The 26990-nt window shown below is 35.9% G+C and overlaps 1 protein-coding gene across 5 annotated transcripts in view; it reads right to left on the reverse strand.

Moving 5' to 3' along the window:
• Positions 1-2473: 2473 nt before the first annotated feature.
• CNOT6L (CCR4-NOT transcription complex subunit 6 like) overlaps positions 2474-26990 on the reverse strand; it is a 91322-nt gene continuing 66805 nt past the window's right edge. For all 5 annotated transcript variants that reach the window (XM_036022548.1, XM_028506965.2, XM_036022546.1 and 2 more), the window contains 4 exons: positions 19425-19576; positions 16757-16984; positions 14162-14364; positions 2474-9740 (listed from right to left, as the gene is read on the reverse strand). In XM_036022548.1, the coding sequence (XP_035878441.1) occupies positions 9528-9740; positions 14162-14364; positions 16757-16984; positions 19425-19576 (796 nt within the window). In that variant the 3' untranslated portion in view covers positions 2474-9527. The remainder of the gene's footprint in view (positions 9741-14161; positions 14365-16756; positions 16985-19424; positions 19577-26990) is intronic.

Raw genomic sequence — 26990 nt, forward strand, 5'->3', positions numbered from 1 at the left:
TTAGACGGAGATGAACATGCAGGAAATGTATTAGTGAGTGCTCTTGGAATCAAACCCTTGTGAAAGGAATCAGAACTGAACCAAGGAAGTAGGTGGGTCACAGTACAGCCTAAACGAAGGCACCCTAAGGACCTTTGAAGATGGCATGGTCCTTCAGAGTTGCTGAGGTGGACTCAGACCGATCCTTTATATTGCACAGGTATTGGATGTAGGTGCCCCACTGGAAGGGGTCCTTTGGGGCTCACAATGCTGGCGTACAAAGATGCATCACATTGGTGTGAGAAGGTGTGGTTGTAGCTACACAACAGGAGGCAAGAAGAAACCCTTCTGGAACCCACGGGATGCACTGGGCACCTCTTTGTTCTCTTATGCCAGGGGATGAATGGGCTACTTCAGTAACCATTGCCCAAGAAGTATAAAAATTCTGTCGGGGTGAAGGTCTGAGTCACCCTTTCTTAGGGAAGCAACATAGACCCACTGATGTGTTGGTGCAAAGCTGAGTAAAATTTGGGGTGTATAATGGAAGCAGGAAGATGACAAATATAGCCTCAGAACCAGCCACAGCAGTGGGCTGTACCTTGCTCCACTAGTCCTCCATATTTGGTTGATGTTGTAGCCTGTCGTGGCCTAGATGGCTGTGATGAAATGGACTTAACAGTGGGTCCAAACAGATCCCAGTGGCACAAGGGGCACACTGTGGAACTCCACTGCCCGGCCTCACATGAATTCTCAACTCTTAACTCTCACCACTGTCTTAGAACCAGCTACACACAAATACAACTTAATAGCACTTTGCCTCAGCCACACTAAATGTGTTTTCTGCATCCCACCACCCGTCTCCACTATTATTGTATAGGACACCAGCAGGAACCTGCTTAGTGAATTTGACTGGTGCACAAACACGGACAGGGAAAGGCATAAACACACATGGAATACCTGTTTCCTCATGGGAGATGGAGCGTGTAAATAAATGCTTTCCTCTCGCATCCTTCATGAGAACAACATTCTAGTCTGCTCCTCAGAGGGTCTGTGGCAGCTTGATGAACCACGTGCCCACATGGGTGACCAGCTCAATAACGCACCCTTGACTTGACTTTCTCTCCTTCCCAGTTTTCTTCTTCTTAGTCCCCCACACTGCTTTCATGGGATCACTTCTCCAAATAAACTGCCTGCATTCAAGCCCTTGTCTTGGTGTCTGTTTTGAGAGAACCACTTCATGAGATTTAGTTTCTTATATCCATTTTACCCATGAGGATACATTTTGTCCAAGTCACATAATGAACTGCAAAGACACTTGGTGAATGGCATGACTGCCGTATCTTAGGAGTCTCTTCTTTATAAGGCAGTATGCTAAAACTTGGTTCCTTCAAGATCCACTTCAGGGGTGAGTGCTTCTGCTTTGTTAGAACTTCCTACAGGCTGGACAACATCAAGGCCTCTGTAGAGAGAAGGTCCTCGGGGTCAATGCCATGCTCACATTGAATGCTCGGTAGGGAAAACAATCTGTAGGCACAGAGCTTTCAGCCTCAAGATTTGTTGATGTCAGCAATCTGTTCCCAAGTCAGCTGCCATTATCTTCTGTAAGGACTTGGTAAACTGGACAGTTGGGTTTTTGTTGTTGTTTCACTCTCTTCAAGAATAATCTGGCCTCTGTCACACCCTATCTCAGAATCACAATTCAGCTGGATATCCCTACACGTAGTTTTCAGAATTCCTAATTATTTTACCATACCCTTCCCTTCCCCCTTCCAAGATTCTAAGACTTTTGATACCTTTACTCTGACTAAAACACTTCAATATCTTCTCCTGTGTCAGAGATAGAAGAGGGTTTGGAATGTGAATTCTTAGAAGACAGGGAGCTTCTCCATCTTATATACCCCAAAACACCTTGTTCACGGTAGATATTTGTTTGTTGAATGAACTTACTCTAGTCTTGGCAGGTTGACCTGTCGATAGTGGTAGCTCAGCAGATTTATCTGAGGATGTCTAGTGGTCAGGATGGCTAGATTATGCCTTAGTAACAAGCTTTTGTTGTATTAAGACACTACTCTTTTAGCAGTTATTTCACACACACGACACGTCCTCTGTAGGTCAGTATAGGAGGTCTGCTCATCAGTCACTCAAAGATCTAGGATGAGGTTTGATTTCAACATGTTTCTATGATCACCAAGGCAAGGAAAGGGAAGATGGCAAATTGCACACTGGTTCTTAAAGTCCCACTCAGAACTGACAGAGTTCCTTCTACTCATATCTCTTCGGCCAAAGTAAGTCTTCATAACATGACTAACTTCTGAATTGATTCTAGACAAAGTATTGCTTGAGTAATAATGTCATTTTCACCAGAAAAAAATAGCATAAATTTGTAATATTTTCCCTGAATTACCTGGGTTCGCCCTACTTTGTAAGAGATGTACTGACCTAAAGGTAGACAGTTAACTGCACACATGAAGAGTAAAAAACCAACACAAAGCTATGCAGTTGCAAAATGGCCATTTATTGCCTACAGGGGAAGAAAAGGGAGAGAAGGAGAAGTACACAGGTGCAAGGAAACAAGCATATATTTAGCCCTATACATCATGTGTGAGCAGTACCCAATCTCCAAAATGGAAAAAAGTATTTTGTCATCTGACATAGTAGTTAAGATTCTTAAGCACCTCCCTTCTGAGCTGCCACAGATTTAAAAGGCAGGACTGCTTTGTTTAGTCAATGTTCACATTAATGAAAAAATACTACCACCCAACTGTGTCCTTTTGCACGCACATTTTGTACAGTGTCTATTGTGAAAAACATCTCAGCTGAGCAGCGTGGTCAGGATTCAGACCTCATCAACTGTTTGACTGTAATAAATAGAAAAATAAATCAGCTGGTGATTTTGTCAGAGAGAATGTGTTCAAGAAGTGTGGAATCACTTTCTCCAGGGATGACAGACTGTTAAATGGTTAGAATACTACAAAACCAATCCATTAAACATTAAACACTAGTAAGCTACAATTACATGGCACTTAAAGTCTTCTAATTAAAAAAAATCTTAGATTTTAAGCTGATTATTAGAGCACAGAAACAAACTGATTTAGTGCGAGACTTTTTCTTAGGACAAAAGCAAAGTAAATACACAATGTAAAACCGATTTGTCTTGGAAAAATATCAATAGAAACTTCTATGTACTCAGGGAAAAAAATCAAAACAACTTGCTCAGTTTTAAACTCATGTGCTTTGCTTTCCAACCATTAAATTAGCTACAAAAATGCTTTATAGGCCACAGAATGACTCAAATGTATGCAAAACAATGAATTTAATGACAAGTATGAAAATAAATGAACCCTTCTCAATTCCAGTGGTAAACTGAGTAGAAGAGCAGGTCATCTCATGGACAGTGAGTTGGCACTTGTTAAATAGTTGAAAGAAATCGTGACAGAAGATACAAATTAATTCATGGTGAATTTGACCAACACCCTGACCCTTTCCTAGAGAAAAGGTGGTGTATACAACACTTTCTCTTAAAAAGCAAAAACAAAAAACCAAAAGAAAACAAAAAAGCAACCTCCGTTCATACCACCTCACTGGAGAGACAAAAAGCAAAGTTGAATGTTCATCCTCCTCAAAATATTCCAAGTACTTCAATAAACTCTATTCCTCAGCTTCTCCTAGATAAAAGAATTGCTTGCATTTGGACAACTGTACGAATGCCCATAGTGCACTTCTCAGTGCTGCTGGTGTTTAAGAAATTTGCCACTCAACACTGAACAATTCCCAATCCAGTGTGCGGTAACACAGCCATCCAAACCCCTCCCTTCTCTAAAAGTTGGCAAAGCACCGCTCAGGAATTTCACAGGTAAGGGAATATATTTTTAGCAAGTTAAGCACAGAGAAAGGACAGTACAGTTTCTGCATAAACACCCAGACTACTGTATCACTTACTGCATTAAGATTGAAACGAGTAGCAGGAAACTAAGCCAGTTCAGTAACAAGCAAAGCCATTATTTGACACATCAACACTGAGCCAATTGTATGAGTTAACTAATTAAACAAACGCGGTACGTATAACCACTGATAGCTTGAAACAAAACACAGTCATGTATCAGGAGTTAGAGATTAACACAAAACTGAAATGAGCAAGAAAGAACCACTTCCAAGGGGGAATCACCATGATTCTTATGCTTCAAAGTTAAAAGTAAGAAACATACAAACAGGAAAATTACCTAAATTCAGGGAGACTGTTATAATGAAAAGTACTAATAGGCACCAAACTGTGCCTCCTGAAAGTTTCTGAAAGCAAATGTACCGATGCCAAAAGAGTCATATCACTTGGCATCTGCACACCTTTTTCACAATGATTTATTTCTGATGACACAACTTCTAACTTCAATACAATGCTGAGTTAATACTATGTGCCATAAAAAATTAACATTTAATAGGCAAAAATGTCCTTATTTCATATGCTTTGAAAGTAAAAACTATTTCACTTAAAAACTTCCATTGCTTCAATGGCATCATGTTTGTTGAATAAAACCTCAACATGTTCATTTTCCTTTGGTTCCAAGAATAACCTAAGTCTAACCAAACAAGCTTATGCCAAATGAAATTACTAACTAGGTTAATAAAGCTTGCATTTCCTGGTATCTCCCTATTTCTTGCTGTAAGACTTATGATTTAACAGAAGGTATTTGGTTAAAACAAGGAAAATGTATGCTCTCCCTTACCACCTCCTTAAAAAGAAATGTTTGGGTTTTTTTTCCCCTTTCTGAGGATCTCATTTAGAACACCCTGCAGTAGAGCTACAAGGGTTTTCTTTCTTTTTACCTTTAAGCTTTAAGATGACAGTTCTACAATAAAGATTTATATATCATTCTGTAAAATGAAAGATGCTCTTAACATTCTGTTCTTAAACAGAGTACAACTTTTGGTGAATAAGCCAGATTATAGACGTACTAATTTACTTATGTTTGAATTCAAATTCAAAGGCGAAGAGGAAGCTATTACAAATCTTAAAGCAACCATAGTATAAGATTTCTCATCTGTGTACAATTTCAAAACTTCAGTTGAAGTTCCTGGCTTAGAAAAATAATTCTCATTTCCCTATAGTTCAGAGTTCTGCAACCATGACCCAGTTCAGAAGGAAAAGGTGAAATATATCTTCTACACGCATTCAGAAAGGTGATTTTTTTTTAAAGGAGAGAGTAGAGAAAGAGACTACCTTACAAATGTGAAAATTCACATTTCTGTCAAAAATATAAGCATGGATGAGTGTGCTATTTTGAAAATGTGCCATATAAACCATTTGCTTGATATAAACCATTATTCTCATGGCCTGCCAAAGGTATCAGAAATGATGATGTTGTCTGGAGCTACTGATCACTCAATGTATTTTATAAAGCCATTAAAATCCCTCAGAAACTCAGAATGTAAGACCTTAGAAATAAGTAAGTATTGGGATACAGTCAATTTTTATTGCTAGAAAGTCTAGCCGTGCATTAGGAATGATGAACCATGTCTCTGGTTCCATCAAAGAACACATTTAACTTATTTTTTCTTGTGCTTTCTCTATGCCTTGCTATTTGATTTGAAAGTAGAGCTGGCATTAGTGATTTTTAGAAACTCTTGGAAATTCAAATACAAACAACTTTTTACCCATTTAACTAAGGAGATACAATTTTAAAATGGAGCACAATATGTTAGCCCATGTTCCAGTTTTAATGCGCCACATTCTCAATTCTAATATAACCCACCATAGAATCAAGTGATAGGAGCCTTAGATATCTTTCAACTTTCTCCCTTGCTTCTCTGTGATTTAATATATGACTCTAAGACACCAAAGAAAAGGGACAAATTAGAAATGAAGCTTTATATTTCTGCAAACTACAACACTAAAACACAATGGTTCCTTCAATACATTCACACAGGATGCTTATTAGTAAAATTAAATATTTGCCTATGAATATCAGAAAAGTAATTTGAAAACAAAGAACTTGGAACAAGGCAAATGGGAGGGGAAAGCTGGTCTCAGAACCCATTGTGCCATACCTGACTTTAACATGTGATATTCAAACAATCGTTCACACGCCTTACATCAAAGAAATGAAACAAAAATATTTAGCTACGTTGTACAAAAATTTTTTTTACATAAAACATCATAAATCTTGAACAGATTTACTATATCTGAATTCTAAAAAGTTGCCTACAGAATGGTGCTGGGATTCTGTTCTCTGCTTGCTTTTAGGCAGTGCTGTTGCTTAAAAGTTGACACCAGGCACAATATTTTAAAACAAAGTCAACAAGCAAGGAGCAGTAAGTGGATCTGAGCCTTTCCCAGATGTCAGTCCTGAGGATGCTGCGATATTCCCCATCACAAGGTGTAAAGCTATGAGGCGGAAACTGATGCCTGAGAGAGTAGGTGACGACATGCACTTGCATGACTGTTGTAATGGCAAACAGTGCAGTTTTTCCTTCCTCAAACAACACTGTTTTAGTAAATTTAAAGAACACTCCAGTTCTTAGATAAATATCAGAAATCATATTTAACAGTTAACACATTAAACCACAATCTAAAAATGCCCAAATTTTATCTTCAGATAAAATATGCAGCAGCCCCATGGCATAAAGCTTATTAACTTATTCTGAGAACTAGAAAGTATATGAGCATAAATATTTTATTCTCGTTGAATATATACCATATGTCATTCACCTCTTCCTTTTGGCTTCTGACTGCCGAAGTTCCAAATGGCATGGTTTTTAACAAGACAATACTGAGGAGAGCAGCATTTCTGATCATCTGAATTGTCAGCTCAAAACAGATACCACTCCTTTTACAAAGGGAACAAAGGGTGAAGGGTGTGTGAAATTTGGGCAGTGGGCTAAAGGGAAACCGTGCACATGAAATTTGGGTCACCATGCCCCAAGTATGTGTGCCACCCAAAACATAACACAATTACCTACTTCAACAGAGCTACTGCCAACATTTACTAAAACCACATTAAAAATACACAGGATAATGAATGGTCTGAAAGAGTGCATTTGGAAGCAGAGAGAACCCAATTACACACCTTCCTGCAACAGAGTGCCTCGATCATACACAAAATAAACTTAAGCTGTTTACAATGTTTCCCAATTTTTTTTATTTTTCCCTCTACATTTAACTATTAAAAAAGTTTTTATTAATAAATGGGCTCCTCTGTGGTTCATATACAATCATAAGTGAACTTTAAATTCCATTTTATACAAACATCTCAAAAAATATTGGGAGTGAAGTATGGTAGGAAATATTGCTCACGTTACTAATTAACATGCGTATATGAAAGGAGGAAAATGTTTTGTTAGTGCATATACCTCCAGAGCAGAAAACCCACTGAAAACAAAAGATTTAAAATAAAACATACAGTAGCTGATTACAAAAAAAGGTAATGTCCACAAAATTAAGTTTTTCATGCTATTCTACTTTCCAGTACTATGCTTCAGGTAATCAATTTGCATGGCTAGGTGTTGAATGGTTGAGGTATATAAGAAGGGATACCTGCACATTGAGGAAAATCTGTCATCTTAAGGGTTGTCTCTTTGTGTGTTTGCTTATTCTGGTACTTTAACATTTTTAAAAGAATATTTTATTTACATCAAACTTCACTCAACTACAATGACATTCCAATTATAATAGATGACAAACAATGCCTCATCACTAGGCACTTTTAAAAGGGAGTTTAGGCTTTACAGAAACCTTCTGATGCGATCCCATATATGATATTACATCATCCCACCACCCTCATCCCAGTAAAATTACCCTTCAGGGAAATATATTATATAGCCTGATTAATTTACTATGGGAGAAATTAGTAAAAAATGACCAAAGGAAAAGCATCATTTAAGACTACTAAAACAGCCTAAGATGTCAGGTTTGAAAGAGGAGACAAATTGTATATATTTAAAACTAATTAAATAATTTAAATTTGACTTGTACTTTATATATTAGTGAGACACAAATATAGGCTATTTTCTTTTAAAATTTCATTCACATAATGGAAAGTTTCTTGTTTATTAAAAATATCACATTTTGAGACTAGAAACAGTAAAGTGCATGAAAAGTTAAAATATAAATTTCAGAAAACTCTTATAGCAGCAAAAAAGCAGAATAAAGAAAAACTTAAAAACACAGACACAACCTTTTCCTGTTACTTGTGCCATAATTAACATCAAGTAGCCAACCAATTTTTCCCCCACAAAACTGTATTATCATCACTGCCTCGAGTCACAGATTTTTAACTGGCCCCTGGGGCAAAAAAAAAAAAAAAAGAGAAGATTCCAACATATCTAAACAGCATCAACAGTTGGGAATAAACCAGTAGCTTCTTAATTCAACCCTGACAGACAATGAAAACAAAGATTTAAAGCATATAATGGCCATTTGGCAACTAGAGTCAGGAAAAATGATCCAAGGTTTTCAACTATTCCCTGTCCGCTCTCTCCCCAAATCCTTTCTATTGTCACCTCAAAAAGCCAAAACCAACAGCCACTTGACCTACTTTGGGAAACATATGGAATATCTGAATAGCTTTCCCTTCTAAAACTTTGATCAGGGACTCTTCATTGCGTAGTTGTTGTTGTTTCTTTAACATTTGACTGTAACAGCAAAAATGGCATAGATCATACAGTATGTTTCTCCAGCACAACCAGGCAGAAAAAGGTAGTTGGGAATAATGAAAAATACTGGACTCTAATTTGTGGGTCTCCTAAATATACCAAATTCTATTTGGAAGATGTGTGGCAGTAAAAATTACCTGCTGTTTCCCTATTAATAAACTGGAGAGACAGGCTTAGAATTAATATTTCCAATAAGGCTAAAACATACAGAACAAAATTCAGAGTGATTCCTTAAAAAACAAAATAAACAAAAAACCAACAAGTGCTTGCCCAACAAAGTATCATGTGCTATTAACTGTTTGATTCTGAAAGCATATTGTGCAACCATCTTTAATTTTTCAATTTCTCTTATTATGGCTAGAGGCTATATAATAGTTTGTGTACAGATCGAGTAAATTTAAGTGCTTTGTTAATGTGCAAATAGCTTTGGGAGCCAAAGATCAGTTTGTTATAATGGAAAACAGAAATTCAAGAAAGTTTTCCCTGTAAGGCATACCATCAAGTTTAAAATCTTACATAGTTTTTAAAAATTGCCTTTTACAAAAATGGTTGGGTCATTTGAAACAATTGAAATGAAAACATTTGTTTTTGGAAAAACAAAAACACTGTTGTTGGGCCTGGAATTGGTGATTTATCAGTTATGAATGCTGACTCCTAATACAATATGAAGAAGGTCCAATTTAAAAACATATTATAAATTTAAAATTTGGAAAGAGAGTAATACTTTGGTTCCAGCCCTAGTGCCAAATGATACCAATATGCACAAAAATGTACAAAATCTTATAGCAAACACATAATGAAAGGAACCTGAAGAAGCGGCCATACTTCACTCCTACATACTTTGATTTACAACTGTACAGGTCCATAGCAACAGGTCCCCGTCTTCGCGGGGCAGTACTCCACTACCTCCGATTAGGCAAGTGAACACCATTGACAAGAGGCAGGAGTGGAGGGTGGAGTTCAAGTTGTGTTAACAGTGAGAAGTGGTCTGAAGGGATGTGTGGGTGTGGACACCCAGTGATGTTGTTCTCAACCAGCCATTGAGGATCTAAAGGCCCCAGGACACCAAGCACGTTCATATGAGTCTTGGAATAGAAAATGTAGTCAATCACGCCCTGAAAAGAGATTGAGGGTTGGGGAAGAAAAGAAAAATATATGCTTAGAAAAAAGAAGAACTCAATATATATAAAGAACAATCCACAATTTGCAAAAGCCAACCTGAGTGATCTGTACTTATGGTTGTCTTGACAATGGGCAAAATAAGGCTCAAGTCTTCAATTTGTATTACATGAAATAAAGGTACCTCAAAAGGGAAACACAGTGCCCCACTGGAATCACAAAGTCTTTCACTTATTTATAAATGATAAGCACACTGAGAAGCTAAGCATATCAAATTATATCTAGGCATCTTTAGAATTTGCTTATTTGGTTAGTGAAATCTAATATACCAGTGTGGGCATTATGAAAATTGCACTGACTCTAACAGTTACAATAAGTAGAAAATAAGGATGTTTACATAAATATACAAATAATAAAAACATATGACTGATTAATTCCTTTAATGATAACTGGAAATATTTTTAATTGTTTGCACATCAAAATATCCAAACACATCTGAAAGAAGCCATGGTAAAACATGTTTTCAGACTTGCCAATCCTACTTCAGCCTTCCTGTCTATTACATACATACAAAATACTACATATAGTTCATTGTTCTAATCCGTTCTATAGTTTAGAATACTCATTTTCACAAATCTTCATATACTTTAAATTCTGGATTCCTCAATGCATAAATAATAATACCCTACCAAAAAAAATATTCAGCAGGGACCACATAGATTATCAGCTGTGTCACTCAGAGTTTGATCGGTAAGTTTCAAAACTATTGTGCTTTTACTGCCCAGACTGCGTATGCAAGGGTGAAGTCAAATTTTCTTCCTACCCACATCAAGACAGCCTGAACCCAAGTATGGAGAAATATTCCCAGATCTGGAAGCACCTACTTACAAATACTGTACACAATGAGTCCCAGCTAATATTTTATATGGTATCACAGTGAAATGGGATACTTTACAAAAAAATAAAAAAAATTTTAATTAAAAAATTATACTGTAAAATACTAGAAATAATTACCTTAGTTTGTTGATTTTGACATGACCAAGACCAAAATAACAAAACAGCTCCTTAACTTGACTTAACCATAAATTAATAGATCTACTTGAGTCCAGGGGCGAACTTTCTGCAACTAATACTCCAAGTCAAGAAATGCTATGAGTTACAGGTATTATCCCTTCATTTGGTTAATGCCTACTTTTGCAGTGACATTTTAGGAAAATGGTTAACTAAGGTCAGGGTGATCTTACTTTTCTTTATGAGGCTACCCTTTTCTTGAACTATAAAGTAAACAATATACAAGTGAAATATTCTCAATTACTTAGGTTCAACAAAACATTCTATATCCTATCACTTTATTAGACTGTCACTGTGCACATCAGTAGCTAGTTAGAATCCTTGGCAGACATAGGCCCCAGGAAAAATGTTGGGCACTCTGGAAAGTATGATGTATTTAATTGGAAGCAGTACTTGCAACTAATCTCTTGGTCTGAAACATCAGAGTACAAGTTCTTATCAAAACACTTAGCAAGGTCATGTCTGTGAACCTGCCCAAATATCTGTACATACACATGTACAGTTGTCCATTGTGTCATATTTGCAAAGGAGGTTATACACTAATGATTCTTAACCTTTTTTGATTCAAGCTATCTTTTTTTTTTAAAAAAGACTATATACTATGGGGAAGCAGTGTTTATATTAGTAAAGACTATAGTAAGTCTATAGAATTGTATTTGAGAAAAAAAGTAAAAATGATGAAAATAGTTTATTAGCTAATATAATGCTTCATTTATAAAAAAGGGGGGAGAATATTATATATCATAATTTAATGGAGAAAGGTTTACTACTTAACATAATAGGAAGACTGTCCTCCCTCCTTCCATTAAATGGTTGTTTCACCTTTAAATTTAGGGAGTGGGGCGAGGAGAGCAGCAGCAGAAATTCTGAATTAAGCTGTTTATTCAACTTATGGACTAAATGTATGTGTACCCCCAAAATTCATATGTTGAAATCCTAACTTCCAATGTGATGTGGGAGGTGGGGCTTTGAGAGGTGATCAGGTCACGAAGGGGATCAGTGCTCTATAAAAGAGACTTGAGAGAACACTCTCACCCTCTCTGCCATGTGAGGCTACAACAAGACAGAGCTGTCTACAATTCAAAAAAGGGCTTTTGCCACAATCGGACCATGATGGCACCCTGATCTTGCATTTCCAGCCTCCAAAACTGTGAGCAATAAATTCCTGTTGTTGTATAAGCCCATACAGTCTGTGGTATTCTGTTATAGCGGCCCAAAATAAAACACCTAGTCTGCAAGTAATTCTAACTGCTTCCCCTTGGGTTTCCTCCAAATCAGTTCTAGATTAGATAAAACTGAGTTCTAAATGCTCTTCTGCATTTTTAACTTACTCAAAGACAAGAAAGTAAACAAATGCTAAGTCAAGTGAATAAAACTTAACAACATTCCATTGATGCAATAGCAGGATACTGAATTGAATGCTAATCACAGGACATTTTTATACCTGATATAACCTATCCTTTCTTAAAGATTGCTTTCAATACTGGTACAGCATTAATTATTTCCTATACATGCCTCTTTCCCACAGATAGCCCTGCACTTCGTTTTCATCCTCTCCTGCATGTTCAAACAGCAAACATTCTCTGAGTCATGTACTTTTGGTTCTTTAACTGTACTTATTTGGGGATGTAAATGGCTCGATACGATTTTTGATTCAATTATTAACACATGTAAGATCTTTTGAAAAACATCAACAAAGGATTTTAAAAGAATACAGTTGACTGAGGAAGATGACTGAGGGTAATATCCCAAATTTTGACTTTATGACTAAGGCAAAAGTAACCTTTACAAAAGCCCAGTAGTGGTAGAAATGATTTGGTCTTTTTCCCTACATGTATACATACCAAACCAATAACTGTTGTGCAGTAGAATTGTTAAACACATATTTTGGGGAACTTCCTTTTAGGTTTACTGGGATTGTGCTGGCAGAGATGTATAACAAAGATGGATCATTTGTCTTTGTGTCTCTATGTATTTGTGTTTAGTATATTCCACTAAAGTCACAAAAATAGAAATTAAATCTATAGTAAATTGTGTATCATTCAACTTAGAGGTTTTCCTTTAAGCTTATACAAGAGTAACGGTATGCTAGAGTTGGCCAGTACCTGCTTTCTTAACACTTTGTCCCATCTCTGTGTTCAATGGTATCATGTTGGGAGCTTGAAATATACTACAGTGTGAATACTTATACCACAGAAATCAGTCAACACTACAGATTAGGGCTTCCTTTTCCCAGAAAGCTATCTATTAAATATTTACTAGCACATCACTACACATGGGCAATCTGAACAAAACCAATTATTGCTGGATAGTATTATCTAACAACAAAAATACTAAAAATCAGATTCAACTACTGAGCAATATTTTTCTACTTCATAATTACAAATGCAGACTAATTACATCAGTACATGAGTTTCCTTTCTTTTTCTTATTGTTTGTTTCTTGGAAAGTGGCTAACAAGCACTGAAAATGAAAAAAGGTTACTGGAGATGTGTAAGAGCCCATTTCATACATTTCCTTTGATATTTTACTAAATTCCCTGTAGGCTTCTTATACCAAACCACTTCCTAACATCTGCATTTTTTTCAGAACAGTACAAGATTTAGGATAGATGCCTGAAATGCTGGAAAATCAAGCAGAGGTACAATAGAAGAACTATGGGCAGGTAGAACAATCAGAAAATTAGCAAAGGGAAAAGGGTTAACTATAGGAAACCACTATAGTCAACCTTTCTAAAGAAAAACTGGCCTTGCATAATGGGCCCTCTACAGGACTGTCTTTTATTAAGCTGGAGTGTTCCACTGCCCAGGAATATCATAGTATGATATGACTACACGGATGTAAAACAGACCCTGACTACAACCATCTCTAACCCCATCTCCCAAAGAAACCTGGAAAACTTAAAGATAAGTAAGATATTGAGCAAAAATCCCAAGAAAATTTTGAGAGAACACTATATAAATTCATTCAAGGTGAATTAGCTATATCAGGTTGCTTATTATTTGGATCCTTACTGAAAGTTAGAGATGGTATGCACAAGTGAAATTTAATTCTATTAATAAATGTAAGTGCTTCCAATGCCTGGCACATAGTAAGCATTTTGAAAGTTTTTGCAATTATCCATGTAATTTGAAATTTGAACAAGGGTTTAAAAAGTATTCTGAAGTCAACACTAACAATCACAAAACCTAATGAACCTCCTTACATTTAGGTGTATACTTAACCAAGACATTCTGAGAATCTAAAAATTCCTGAAGAAAATGCAGTTAAGCATAAATAATTTAAACTTTCCTTGTCACATTTGTATTTAAAATAATTTTTATAGTAGCCCAGAGCAACCACTCACTTTGAAATCAAAGGTGTAATTGGTATAAGGCATCAAGTTATTTTCATAGGCGCTCTTCAGTTGGAAGCCATGTGTGATTCTCCCTTCTGAGCTTCCATTCTTTCCATTGCAGCTGAAGTTCATAAGACACTCATTGTACCTTAGTTCCTTGAAGTCTTTATGGTTGTCAGCTACTCCTCCATTACTTAAATATTCCACAACACCTAGGAGAATAAAGAAGACAGAAACACTACCATTTAGCATTTAGACCTTATATAAAATTTCATGTCCAAAATCCATGGCCATGTGAATGCACCTGGTTCAGAGTGCTTTTTATTAGGTCAAGCAATATGAAGGTGCCTTTTTGTTGTTGTTGTTGTTATTTAAAAAAAATCCAGTTTTATAAATTTCATATGGTTGATTCAAACTGAAGGCTATTTGCCCATTTCAGAGCAAAGTATCAGGATCACCCAGAAATATCCTCAGTGTTCTTAATGGTTCTTCAGGCTCAAGAATTCCCAAGGCTAGGATGGCATTCACCAGGAAGGTCTTGAACCTAGGTGTGTGTTTTTTTTAAGTTTGTTTGTTTTTTTTTTTTTTTTTAAGAGAGAGGGGAAGGGAGGAAGAAAGAGGGAGAGAAACATTGATCGTTGCCTTTGCTACACATCCTGACTGGGGACCCAACCCACGACTCAGGCACGTGCCTTGACCGAAAATCAAACTGGCGACCTTCTGCTTTGTGGGTTGACACCCAATCAACTGAGCCACACGGGTCAGGGCTTGACCCTAAATGCTTTTAGAATATTATCCCAAACCACCATCTTGTTAGTATTTCACCCTCTTATGTAGTCAGTCAACAACTTTGGGAATACATAAAATATAGCATAAATATAGTAATTTAAAAAAATCATTAGATTTTGCATTTTCAACATTTCAATGTCTAGTTCCATCCAGCTATACAATGTCATTCTTTATTTTAGAGCTACAGCAATTTTTTTCAGTCTGGTATTATAAGGACAAAAATAGTAGGTGTGTCTAAAAAGCCAAAGAGAGTAGAAGCATTAAAAAAAAATACACTGCTGATGCCCTGGCCAGGTGGCTCAGTTAGTTGGAGCATCGTCCCATACATCAAAAGTTTGTGGGTTTGATTCCCGATCAGGGTACATCATCCTACGTTGTGGGTTCAATCGATGGTCAATCGATTGCACACGGGAGGCAACCAGCCAATGTTTCTCTCTAACATCAATTTTTCTCCCTCTCTCTTTCTCTTTAAACATATCCTTGGGTGAGGATTAAAAAAATGAAAAAAGTGCACTGCTTCCACTGAATAAATAAATATAAAAATATTACAACCCATCTGCTCATGATGATGGTTAGTGAACAATGTTAGCCGTCTCTATTTGTGATCAGAAATGAGAGCAACACATGGTAAGTGATGAGCATATTATTCATATTGTGAATAACTGAAAGGAGCTACCATTTATCTACCATTGACTACACGCCAGGCACTGGTCTAAGAGCTTTTACACTTAAACCTCACAAACAACTCATGAGGCAGATAAAATAATTATCTCTTTATTATAAAATGAGGAGCTAGGTCTTTAATCGCATAGTTTGAAAGTGGCAGAACGAGGATCCAATCCTGACAGTCTAGCTTTAGAGTCAGCTCACTATGCTATGCTGCCAAGTAAATTCATCAGCTTAAACAAATCAAATAAGATGGGGAAAATCTGTACATGAGAGCAAATGTAATTTTAAAAAATTAGGAAAAGAGGACATGGTTAAGGTGCCAGTGTGGCTAGGGTGTAAAGACAAACATTTGTGGAAGGATGGGCTCAGCATTTATTTGTTAAGTAGAAAAAGTAATGTTTTTCTAAATTTGTGACTTCTGTAAATAGTTCAAGTATAAGCATTTGGGTTATTTTATATTTATTGTTGTGTGATATCCTAGAAGAACTCTGATCATGCTTCTGTAATATTAAACAGTATTCAAATTATCACTTAATGAGTTCACTTAAAAGTTGCAGCATTATTAAGCTAGATAGCTATCTGTGCTGAATATTTTCTGGCTGCCTCTTCAGATCTGTTTTCACTACACTCTGTGCCTGAAATGCAGGAACTGCAAACCTCACCCACCCCCACGGCTTCTAGTTAGATACTGGTAGGAAAGCAAAGAACAGGAACAGAGTGAGGTAGGGATACACAAGTCCACTGGCTCTCTTTTTGTTGGTTTGCCAGGAATTGGCCACATCACTTAATTCAAAGCTATTACCCCTATTACATGACTCTCTCATTATGACTACTCTTTCCAAGTTCTGATAACAGTTCCTATCACCTTCCCCCCAGGCAAAGGCATGGTAAATGGTCCCTAACTCCGTTAGTGGCAGAGTACTGTTATCATTCATTGTTTTGTTTCTCTTAATCCTGCACACACCTTTAGAAATAGTTCCTTTACTCAATTCTCTTCAATTACCCCATGTCCCATCCCTAGGATTCTTACTAATACATTCCCTAATTTAGAAGAGAAATTCTCTACTCACAAGTTAAGAGCTAGCTCGCCTTTCAACTAGAAGTAAAAGCAAAACTGAAAGCAATAAAGAAATGATGTTATAATACCTGAATCTGGCAATGAGTTAAGATCTGCACATAGCACCAGCGGGATGGAATTAGGATCTGCAGTTGGGCTGCCAGGCCTACTAGAGGCTTTCTCCAGAATGTTTTTAACCTCTGAGACAAACATCATGGTCTGGATGAGTTTCACATCAGAATATTCTGGGTCCCAATGCATGTGGGCATTTGCCACTATAAGCAGCTGTTTGTCTGCAGCATGAATAGGCTTCATACCTAAAACATTAGAAAAAGGAGGATAAAGTTATGCTTTATGTATCAAAAAGGTTTTCTCCCCAAACCTATAGCCACTTCTTTACTCTTTTCCATTAATCTATACCTTCTACTTTACTTAATAAAGTAGTTCTCAGAAGCTGAAATGCTGAGATTCTGGTAATCCCAACATAGGCATTCCCTAGATTTAGTGACAAACTGTAGCCATGGGTTAAATCTGGCCCACCGTTTTTGTGCAGCCTGTGTGAGCAAAGGCTGGTTTTACATTTCTAAATAGTTCTACAAAAAAAATGTTTACAAGACTGTGCTAGAAACCGTATGTGGCCCTCAGGACCTAAAATACTAACTATCTGGACCTTTACAGAAAGTCTGCTCATTCCAACTCTATATGCCTTAGTTAGGAATTTTACCATGATATAGTCAATATTTTATTATAATACCTTGATTTGCTGTCTTCTTAGTATAAAAAAGCACTTTAAATATCTCTGTCATTTAAATAAAAAGATAACCTAGTGAGGCAGGTTCTCATTTGAGTTACCTAAATCTTAATTTAAATTCTTCCTGCTGCCCAATACTCACTCACCTTGTATTGCCTGAGAACATCAGTGATAGGTTCCTAGTAAAAACAGGTGATTTAAAAAATGAAAATTAGGGAATAGTGTGCTCTCAAACTCTAGACACTTGGATTTTATTCCTGGCTTTGTTACTAATTATTTTGTATGGTCTTCAGCCACTTACTTTTTTGTTGCTTAGGTGCATTTGAACAATAAGACATTCAACTAGAAAATATCCATTTTTTTCCTTAAAATTCTGTTATTTAATTTTGTCATAATAAATATTAACATAGTATTTTCAAAATGGTGGACAGAATAATCACTTTAAAATTGTGAAAATTAAGCTTAGTTAACATGTAAGGCATAAAGCTCAATATGCATATTATGATTCCATTTAAATAAAACTATACATACATATATTAGTAATGTGTAAAGAAATGAACAAGAACTTCCTACAGAATATAAATAAGAAGTCCTCTCATTTTTTATTTATATACTTTTGTATTGTTGGAAAATTAGTGAACACACAAAATTAATTTTTCCTTTGAAAATTTTTTTTTGAAATTTCTATAGAAGTGTCTCAAAAATGTTTATATTGAAAAAATAAGTGCTGCAGAAAAGACATAATTTCCTAAGTCTACTATTTTTGTAAAGTTCCCTTCTGTCTTACTAAGCTATAATTATCTTTGATGTTGCATAAACAAGTAACTGATGCATCTGTCATATGTGACAGAAACAGTCATTTTAAAAGCAATTTGATCACAGAAGAAAAACCTGCAGCAGAAAGTCTCTAAGTTCTATTCTTTTCCTAGAAGTTTTATGTCACTTTGGCTGTAGATTAAATAAATATTCACTGTATTAAATATTAAAAACCTGCCCCTCCAAAGGAGTTATAAAGAACCTCCTCTAATATTAAACTCTTCTTCTAGGAGTACAAGAGTGACATAGTTCAGTATGTGAAAATGTCCACTGTATAATTTATAGTTACTCTTCTGCAAATTAAAGGAAGAGTAAAACTCCAAAAGAAATTCAGTTTTCATATTGCCCACTCCAAAATGTGCCAAACTTTTGAGAAGAATGAGACTGGAAAAGACATAAAAGTAGTAAAAATGGAGAGGCTAAAAAAAAGAAGAAAATTTAAAATATCAAAGATTGTTTTTGATGATGGATAAACTGAATAATGGTGAAAAAAGGAGGTTTGATAGATGTGTATGGTCTGAATAAGTTAAATAAATATTCAAAGCAAAAATATTTTCTTCTACAGCTAGCAAGCAGAAAAATGTACAAATAAAAGCCCTGATGTGTTCTTACAGCTTCTCCTTACTCTTGCCTAAAGCATAATTAAACAACAAAATGCTCAAAGGCAGCCAGGAGAATGGAGCAAAAAGGTCTGGATATGCAAAATACATAATAAGTTTCTGACTTTGATGGAAGCCATAAAAAATCCAAAATACAAAAGTAGCAGGTAGACAAAAGATCCAGCTCTTACCCTGACAATGACTTAGCTATAACAAAGAAATTAGAGAGAATGTGCCAAGTACTTAAAGACAAAAGCTTTCACTCTCAAGAAGCTAAAAATATGGCTGAGAAGCAACTCATCATAATTTCTAAATTCAGCCTAACTAAAACATTTCCTATTTCAAATAACCTTTTGGAATTAATGGCATACTAAAAACTTTCTTTTTACAGATTAACTGGTAATATCCCAAGAAATATATGATGCTTTACAAAATTAGTGCTATTTTTTCCTGCCATTCTCCCTCAACTTTCCACAAAAGACAAGGAAAAAACTGTGCAATAAATAATAGCAAGATTCTCAGTACTTGTTTGCAGTGGGAAAACTTGGGGTGGCGTTTATTTTTAGCAAGAATATTTTAAACTGCACTCACCTGCTCCAAATAGTTCTTTGTGGACCTCTAATACCACAGCAACACCAATATTATCCTTTGTCATCACTCTGTTCAGCATAGCTTCGGATCCATCTGAATTAGCCATTGCCACTTGGTTAAATTCCACTGTATGCTTCTGCACCAATGTAAATCTACAAGGTACAATACATTGTTATTATGATATTAGGTACTTGGACTATGGTAAAAGACATTAAATGGAGCACAAGATACAGACACTATTCACCGTCTCCCTAAACATTTTCTAGCTGCAAGGGGCCATGTGATAGATACAGTTCTGGATCAGATGTAAAAAGTCTGATCGCCATAAAAACTTTCTTGGAAGCACCACCTAGTAATGATGGCATATAAATCCCTTTGCCCTTTTTGTCTATATGGTGAGAAGCAGGAGGGCAAAAGCCAAACCACTATGGATGGGGAAGCAGCTGAACCAGTTCTGAAACTGTCATTTCTGGAGTTGCAGTGTGAGAAAATTACCCTTCTCCCATTTCTTTAAGCTACTGTTGGGATTTCTAGTATTCAAAGGTAAACAGAACCTTGACTGAGTCAGCAAGTTAATGAGAAAGAAGAGAATAAAATCTGTGTACCCTGTTTGCAGTTCTATTCCCACAACTTCAAGAGATTTGTCAAGAAAATACAGGGACACATCCTTATCTCAGCTAAGGAGAAGCCAGTTTTTCCCTCTGTCTTTTACTGAAAAGCTAAAATTAGATGTGTGTAAGTGATCAGAGAAACAGATTCTGTAAGATGAAGAATGGCTCTCCTTGTGATTATAGCTTCTGCACTAACAGTATTTTCTTTCCTTAGTGCCAAATTAAGTATTGTAGAGTTGTAGGGCTTAAAAGAACACAGTCTAGCACTGTCATTTAACAGCAAATATGACCTTGGTCAAGCTACTTACCCTTATTCATACTACTTTTATTAAGTATGTGAAATACTTATAAATGACCAAAACCTAATAAATATACTGTTTCCTTTTCACTAGGTGTCAAGTAGAGAGAAGACCTCTTTGTTTTTATAACAGGCTGTCACCATATCTTCCTTCTAGTTTTGAAATAGAAACATGCATACATCCCTCCAAAACTATTGACCAAAGTCTTATTATGCCATTAGGACACTGCGCTAGATGAAACGGTACTCATTCTCCCTGCTTCAATTCTGAATATCTCAGATGCTCTCAGAAGGTTGGGTCACATACCTAATTCTAACCTAGAGTGATTAAAGGGAGTATGGTTTCCACCCTTTAAAAAGAAACATGAAGGATGATGAGTTACCTGAGTGAAAAATGGGATTAAAAGCATTCCAGACAGAAGAAGAATAAAAGGCTCTGAGGCAGCAAGAGCTTTTTGTATGTTTACAGGTTGGAAAAAGATGAGAGGAAGAGGAACAAGGTTCTAAGCAAGGATGCCATACCGGATTTATATATTTTTAAGATCACTCCAGCTGCTTTGTGGATTAGAGGAGCCCAGAATGATAATTGTAAGATCGATTAGAAACTTTCTGAGGTTATTTGGATGACAGTTGATGGTGGCTTTGACTATGGCAACAGAAATAAAGAAAAGTAAGCAGATTCATAGGTTCCATAGGTAAAATCAACCATCCCCCATATCAGACTTTTTCAATTGTCTTTAAGCAGTGAAATACCCTTTTCAAACAATTTCTGGTAAGATAAAATAGATCAAAGAAGTATTATGTTTAAATAAATCAAGCACTAAAAACAACTAATGTGTTTTGAATATAAAAATATGAACTCAACCCTGGCTGGTGTGGCTCGGTAGACTGAGCACCGGATTGTGAAGCAAAGGGTTGCTGGTTCAATTCCCAGTCAGGGCATGTGCCTGGGTTGCGGGCCAGGTCCCCAATGGGGATTGCAAGAGAGGCAACCACACCTTGATGTTTTCTTTCCCTTTCTTTCTCCCTCCCTTCCCTTCTCTCTAAAAATAAGTAAAATCTTTTAACAAAATATGAAATCAGAGTGTATGCTAATTACTGTCTTAGTATCAGTATCCATTTTATTTATGTATTTTGTTTTAGTTACACGGTATTAATAAAAATCACGATTCACATGGACACACAGATACAAGTGGTAAATAACTGTTCTTGACCTCAGAAAAATAAAGCAAGCAGGCAAAAATTCAATTTGGAGGTCTGCACCAAATAAGTCAACTAAGCTGTATAATAGAAATATGTTATTGACTTCCAAAGTGTTAAAATTTGGGTTTAAAACATGTGAATGATCCTGTTATTTTTAAATTAGTTTAATTATTTGTTTTTGATTTTTAAAATATCCTATAAATATTTACAAAAATCTTCAGGCTCATTTGTAGGAACCTACGGTTCTGTGGGAAAGCCTGCAAGTCCTTCTTAATGATAATATTTTTAGTACTGAAATGTTTTACTCCTACTAAAATCTGGCCATTATCAGGCAGGGGGAAGGATGCTATCTAGTTTTTAGAAATATCTCTCTTAACTGAAATTTGGTTTTCTGTATCTTTCTTCCATTATACCTAGATCTAGATCTTTTCTTTAAAAGAATATAAAATAAATCTAATTTCTCTTCCACCTGACATTATAGTTGAACAGCATAGAAGTTAAAGGCACCAATTCCCAGCACAGTTGAAAATCCATGTATAATTTTTGACTCCCCCAAACTTTAGTTGTCCCTCAGTATCTACAGGGAATTGGTTACAGGATCTCCATGAGTACCCAAATCCATGAATGTTCAAGTCCCTTATATAAGAGTGTAGGACAATGAACCCAGCTGGCCCTCTGCATCTGCAGACTCCAACTGTGAATCAAAAACACTGTTAGTAATGTTTGAAAACACTGATTAAATCCATGGATGCAAACCCTGGGGATACAGAGTGCCTAATGTACATCCATTGAAAAATATCTATTTATAATTGGATCTGCATAATTCAAACCCCTGTCATCCAAGGGTCAACTGTACTTTAAATATACCCCCAAGTCTTTTCTAGAAAATAAATGATGAATTCCTTGTATGCTATAACTCAAGTTTACCCAAAGGTACACTACCTGGAATTGGGCATAAATGAATTACTACCTTTTTCATTTTGGACTGTACTTTTTTTTAATAAAAACTTGGGGACATTCATATTAATTATAAGTCAAATAAGAAGTAATACAGATCTAAAACTTTTTTTTTACATTCTTACACCAGGTCTCTTAGTCTTGCATTTACAGATGCTAAAAACAAACACGTGGAAAAAATGATTTTATTATGCTATATATTTTTATTATAGAGATTTGGGAATGAGGAAAAATATAAAAAAATTTAAAGTCACCTATAACCCAACTTCTCCAATAAGTCAATAACTTTGTTCCCCCAGACTTTTCTCCATGCATATACAAATATTTTATACACTGAAGGTAATACTCTAAGTTTATATTTCAGCTTATTAATGAACATTCTATGAGACATTTTCCTATAAAACTAAATGTTCTTCCAAATCCATTTTTATGATTATATTGTAGTTCACTATACAGATTCACCATAATTTATTTAACTATTCTGTGTTAGGCATTTAAGTTACTTCTGATTTGAGGTATTAATTAATTACTGCCATTATGCCATTATGAACATTTTTGCATATAAATATTTTTTTGTACTCTCAAATGATTTTATCCCTCCCTCTTTCTCATCCTTTAATAATGTAAGAGCAGCAGGCTTTACCTATTTCTGTTAAGTATCATTTCAGGAGCTTCTGCTCATTAATTCATCCATTCAGATATAAGGACACTGTGAAACTTCATTCCATTTTTCCAAAAGATTAAATAGCTCTGCCAACTTTTTTTTTAAGATTTTATTCATTTATTTTTAGAGAGGGAAGGGAGAGAGAAAGAGAGACAGACATCAATGTGTGGTTGCTGGGGGCCATGGCCTGCAACCCAGGCATGTGCCCTGACTGGGAATCGAACCTGAGACACTTCGGTGCGCAGCCCACGCTCAATCCACTGAGCTACACAAGCCAGGGCAACTTTTTCGTTTATATAAATCTTTTTTTTTTAAGATTTTATTTATTTATTTTTAGAGAGGGAAGGGAGGGAGAAAGAGAGCGAGAGAGAGAAACATCAGTGTGCGGTTGCTGGGGGTCACGGCCTGCAACCCAAGCATGTATCCTGACTGGGAATCGAACCTGCGACACTTCGGTTCACAGCTGGCGCTCAATCCACTGAGCTATGCTAGCCAGGGCGGTTTTTATAAATCTTAAATGAATATTTGTCTTTTTTGAAATAATCAAAATTCTAAATAGGACACAACAAATAATAAAATAAAAGCTGCCCATTGTTGAGGGTCTATGTTATATCAAGATCTGTGATAGGTACTTCATATATACTAGTCCTAAAATATGCAAAAGCTTTGCAAAAGGTGGACATGGAGGTATACTGCCCAGATTCCTCATCAATTTTTCAGGAATTGCTCTAGTTGCAGAGTACTGCCTCACCAAAGGGGTCAAGTACTTCTGGGAGTGGCCTGCATTCAATTACATATCATAAGGAAAGACAAAGGTCTGTGGATTTTGTCCCTGCCTGGGTTAATTCTCACAGGTCATTTCAGCTCCAAAGCTATAGGTGGGGCCAGTGGGGGTTGTCAGCTCTGCAACACATCTCTCTTCTCTGTGTCTAATTCTGCTTCTTCCTAGTTCCTTTCCACAGTTGTTGATCCCTTATAACTATTACTATTACTATTACTATTTATTACTATTTATTTCCATTACTATTTATTTCCATTACAAAGATGAGGAAAACTGAAGTTTGGCAATTCTTTTTGAAAAGTGAGATGGTTCATTCACCTCCAACATCCTAGAACTTCTCCTCAACTCCAATATTCATAATAGATTACTCATGACAGTTCTCTAATCATACTTTTACAAGATCTTTTAGTACCATGGGATACAATTATCTTGATTTGGAAACCTAACTAGTTAAGGCGGTTTAGTGACTCTCTTTGGATTACCAATCTCATGTTCTTGGTTTGCCAGTCTCCTCTTCACCTGGCCTTAGTCTTTCCACTTTGAAGATAATTCTAAATAGAGATCATGAATACAAAATAGAAGTTGCATACCTCCCAATCTCTGATTAATGATTACACAATCTAAGTGCTTCCGTAGCGTAGTGGTTATCGAGTTCGCCTGACACAATCCATAGTGGCTGTATCTATCTATCCCTCCTTCTTTACAGTGCATAATGTTATTTTAAATATCTTCCTGGTTATCTTACCACTTTCACCAAACCTTTGCTATCTCTTAATTTTCTTGGTAAAAATCTTGGTTATTAACTTTTCTTCATTAAAAAAAAAATCCCTTTAAAATGAATCCAGAACAGTTACTGAGTTTACTAGATGCCTCAACCAAATACCCCTCCAACTTTCTTCCTCATTAGTATAATCTATGATTGTATTCTCCAACTTTGACTTTTAAAAACTTCCCAGTCTTCTTGAGGTATTCTTTTGTTAATGTATTTGCTTTCAAAAAGTGCAGAAAAATAAAAAACAGTTTTCCCAGAGTACAGATGTCATCATAATTAACATTCCTTCCCTTAGCACTTAGCAACATTAAAAGGGATAAAGTCACACTCAAGTTTTACCATTTCAGCTTCACCAATACAGCCATACAGTGCTTAGTGACATGAATACATTCTGAGAAATGCCTAGTTAGGCACCTTCATTGTTGTGTGAACATCATAGTGTGTACTCACACAAACCTAAATGGTATGTAGCCTATTGCTTCCAGACTACAAGCCTGTACACTATGATACTGCATAAAATGCCACAAGATTAAATCAAGAACAAGAGAAAATGATGTGATCAAGAGACATGGTAAACATGAAATGTATAAGCTGCTGTATACTGTTTTATGGCAAACTTTTTTTTAGAAGTACAGAAAGTATACTCTAAAATAATGATAAAAAGTACAGTAAATATATAAAGCAGTAACAGTCATTTATTATCAAGTATTATGTATGTGCTAAATTTTTAGTATAGCACAACTGGTAGTGCAGTAGGCTTATTTACACCAGCATCTACTTTATTACAGCTGCAACAGCACTAGGTGATAGAAAATACTCAGCTCCCTTATAATCTATCAGACAACCATTGCATATGCAGCCCATTGTTGACAGGGACATAGGCAGCACGTGACTGTACATGCGGCTGAAAAACCAAAAAGATACTTGAGAACTAAGGAACCAAAGAAAGTTCCTTCTTTCCAGTGAGAATCAAATAAGAACACAGCTATACTTCTTGAAACTTTAAGAAGTTTTAAAGTACTCTGCTTTTAGAAAATGAGATTTCCAACACTTGGATAGGTAGCTGTAAGCTCCTACAACTTGTTTCTGTGTTTAATACTATATTTATCATTATAATACATTTATAATATAGCAAGAATTAATTATCTATATTCTACCTATACTACCTTAACAATACTTTATACTTTCACCTTGTACACACAACCAAATGCAGTCTACTTTATTTCTGCCTTCTAACAGATTTCCATACAGGTGATACTTTGACATATTGAGGTCTTCCTCCATTCCTTATGTTAGATATTTCCTTTAAATAAGACATACTGGTTTATAGTTACTTTCTATTTGTCAAGACTTGGTAATGTGTAAAATCTCAAGCCTGTCTATTTCAATTCACTTTATTATTCCTACTTTGTAGCAAGTACACAGACACTGTAAGTATTATTCCTGATGCTATTTTATTTTAGTCTAGTAATTCTTCTGTACTTTCTTCATCTTTTTAAAGATCTTATTTCACTGATGATTAAATGGATATGAGAGATCATTATAATGAAGATTAATATGACCAAAAAACAAAGAAAAAAGAACCCACCCTTCTTATATCATTTGAGAAAAATTATTAGGCTGAGTGTTTCAAATACAGGAAGAATATGTCCAAAACAGCCCTTCAAATAGAACAAAGAAATAACTCAATTTCTTATTATCTTGTGATACAGTAGTAATTTTATGTGCTGTGATTAAATTAATGCTAGAGACAGGACAGTGAACACCAACTATGACAGTATTATAATACCATATAATTTCACTTATATGTATATGGAATCCAAACAACAAAATGAACAAACAAAATCAAACAAACTCATATATGAGGGGGTTACCCCCCCAAAAAAACCTGGAATTATCTTCTGGAGGGCAGTCCCCTCGTAGTAGAAGCTTCCCCCACTAGGTGAGTGTTCTAGGATCCTATCTTTATCAGTGTACCAACTGGCATTGTTGTGAGAGGCTGCATTTGGCTTCAGTGAATTTCTTTGAAGACTTTTTCAATGTGTTTGCCCATTTCATGATGGGTGGTTTATGAGTGCACCTGTCCAAATTGTGCTTAGTGTTCAGCAGTTTTTAACCAAAAACAGCATGAACCCCACGCCCCATCCTCCCTATCCACCCTGATCTTACCCTGAGTGACTTTTTTTTTTTTGTTTCCCCAGATGAAAAGAGTCTTCAAAGGGAAATGTTTTGCTGTTGTGGAAGAGGTGAAACAAAAAGTGTCAGAAGCACTAAAAGTCA

The sequence above is a fragment of the Phyllostomus discolor genome, chromosome 1 (assembly GCF_004126475.2).
Source record: "Phyllostomus discolor isolate MPI-MPIP mPhyDis1 chromosome 1, mPhyDis1.pri.v3, whole genome shotgun sequence".
Lineage (NCBI taxonomy): Eukaryota > Metazoa > Chordata > Mammalia > Chiroptera > Phyllostomidae > Phyllostomus > Phyllostomus discolor.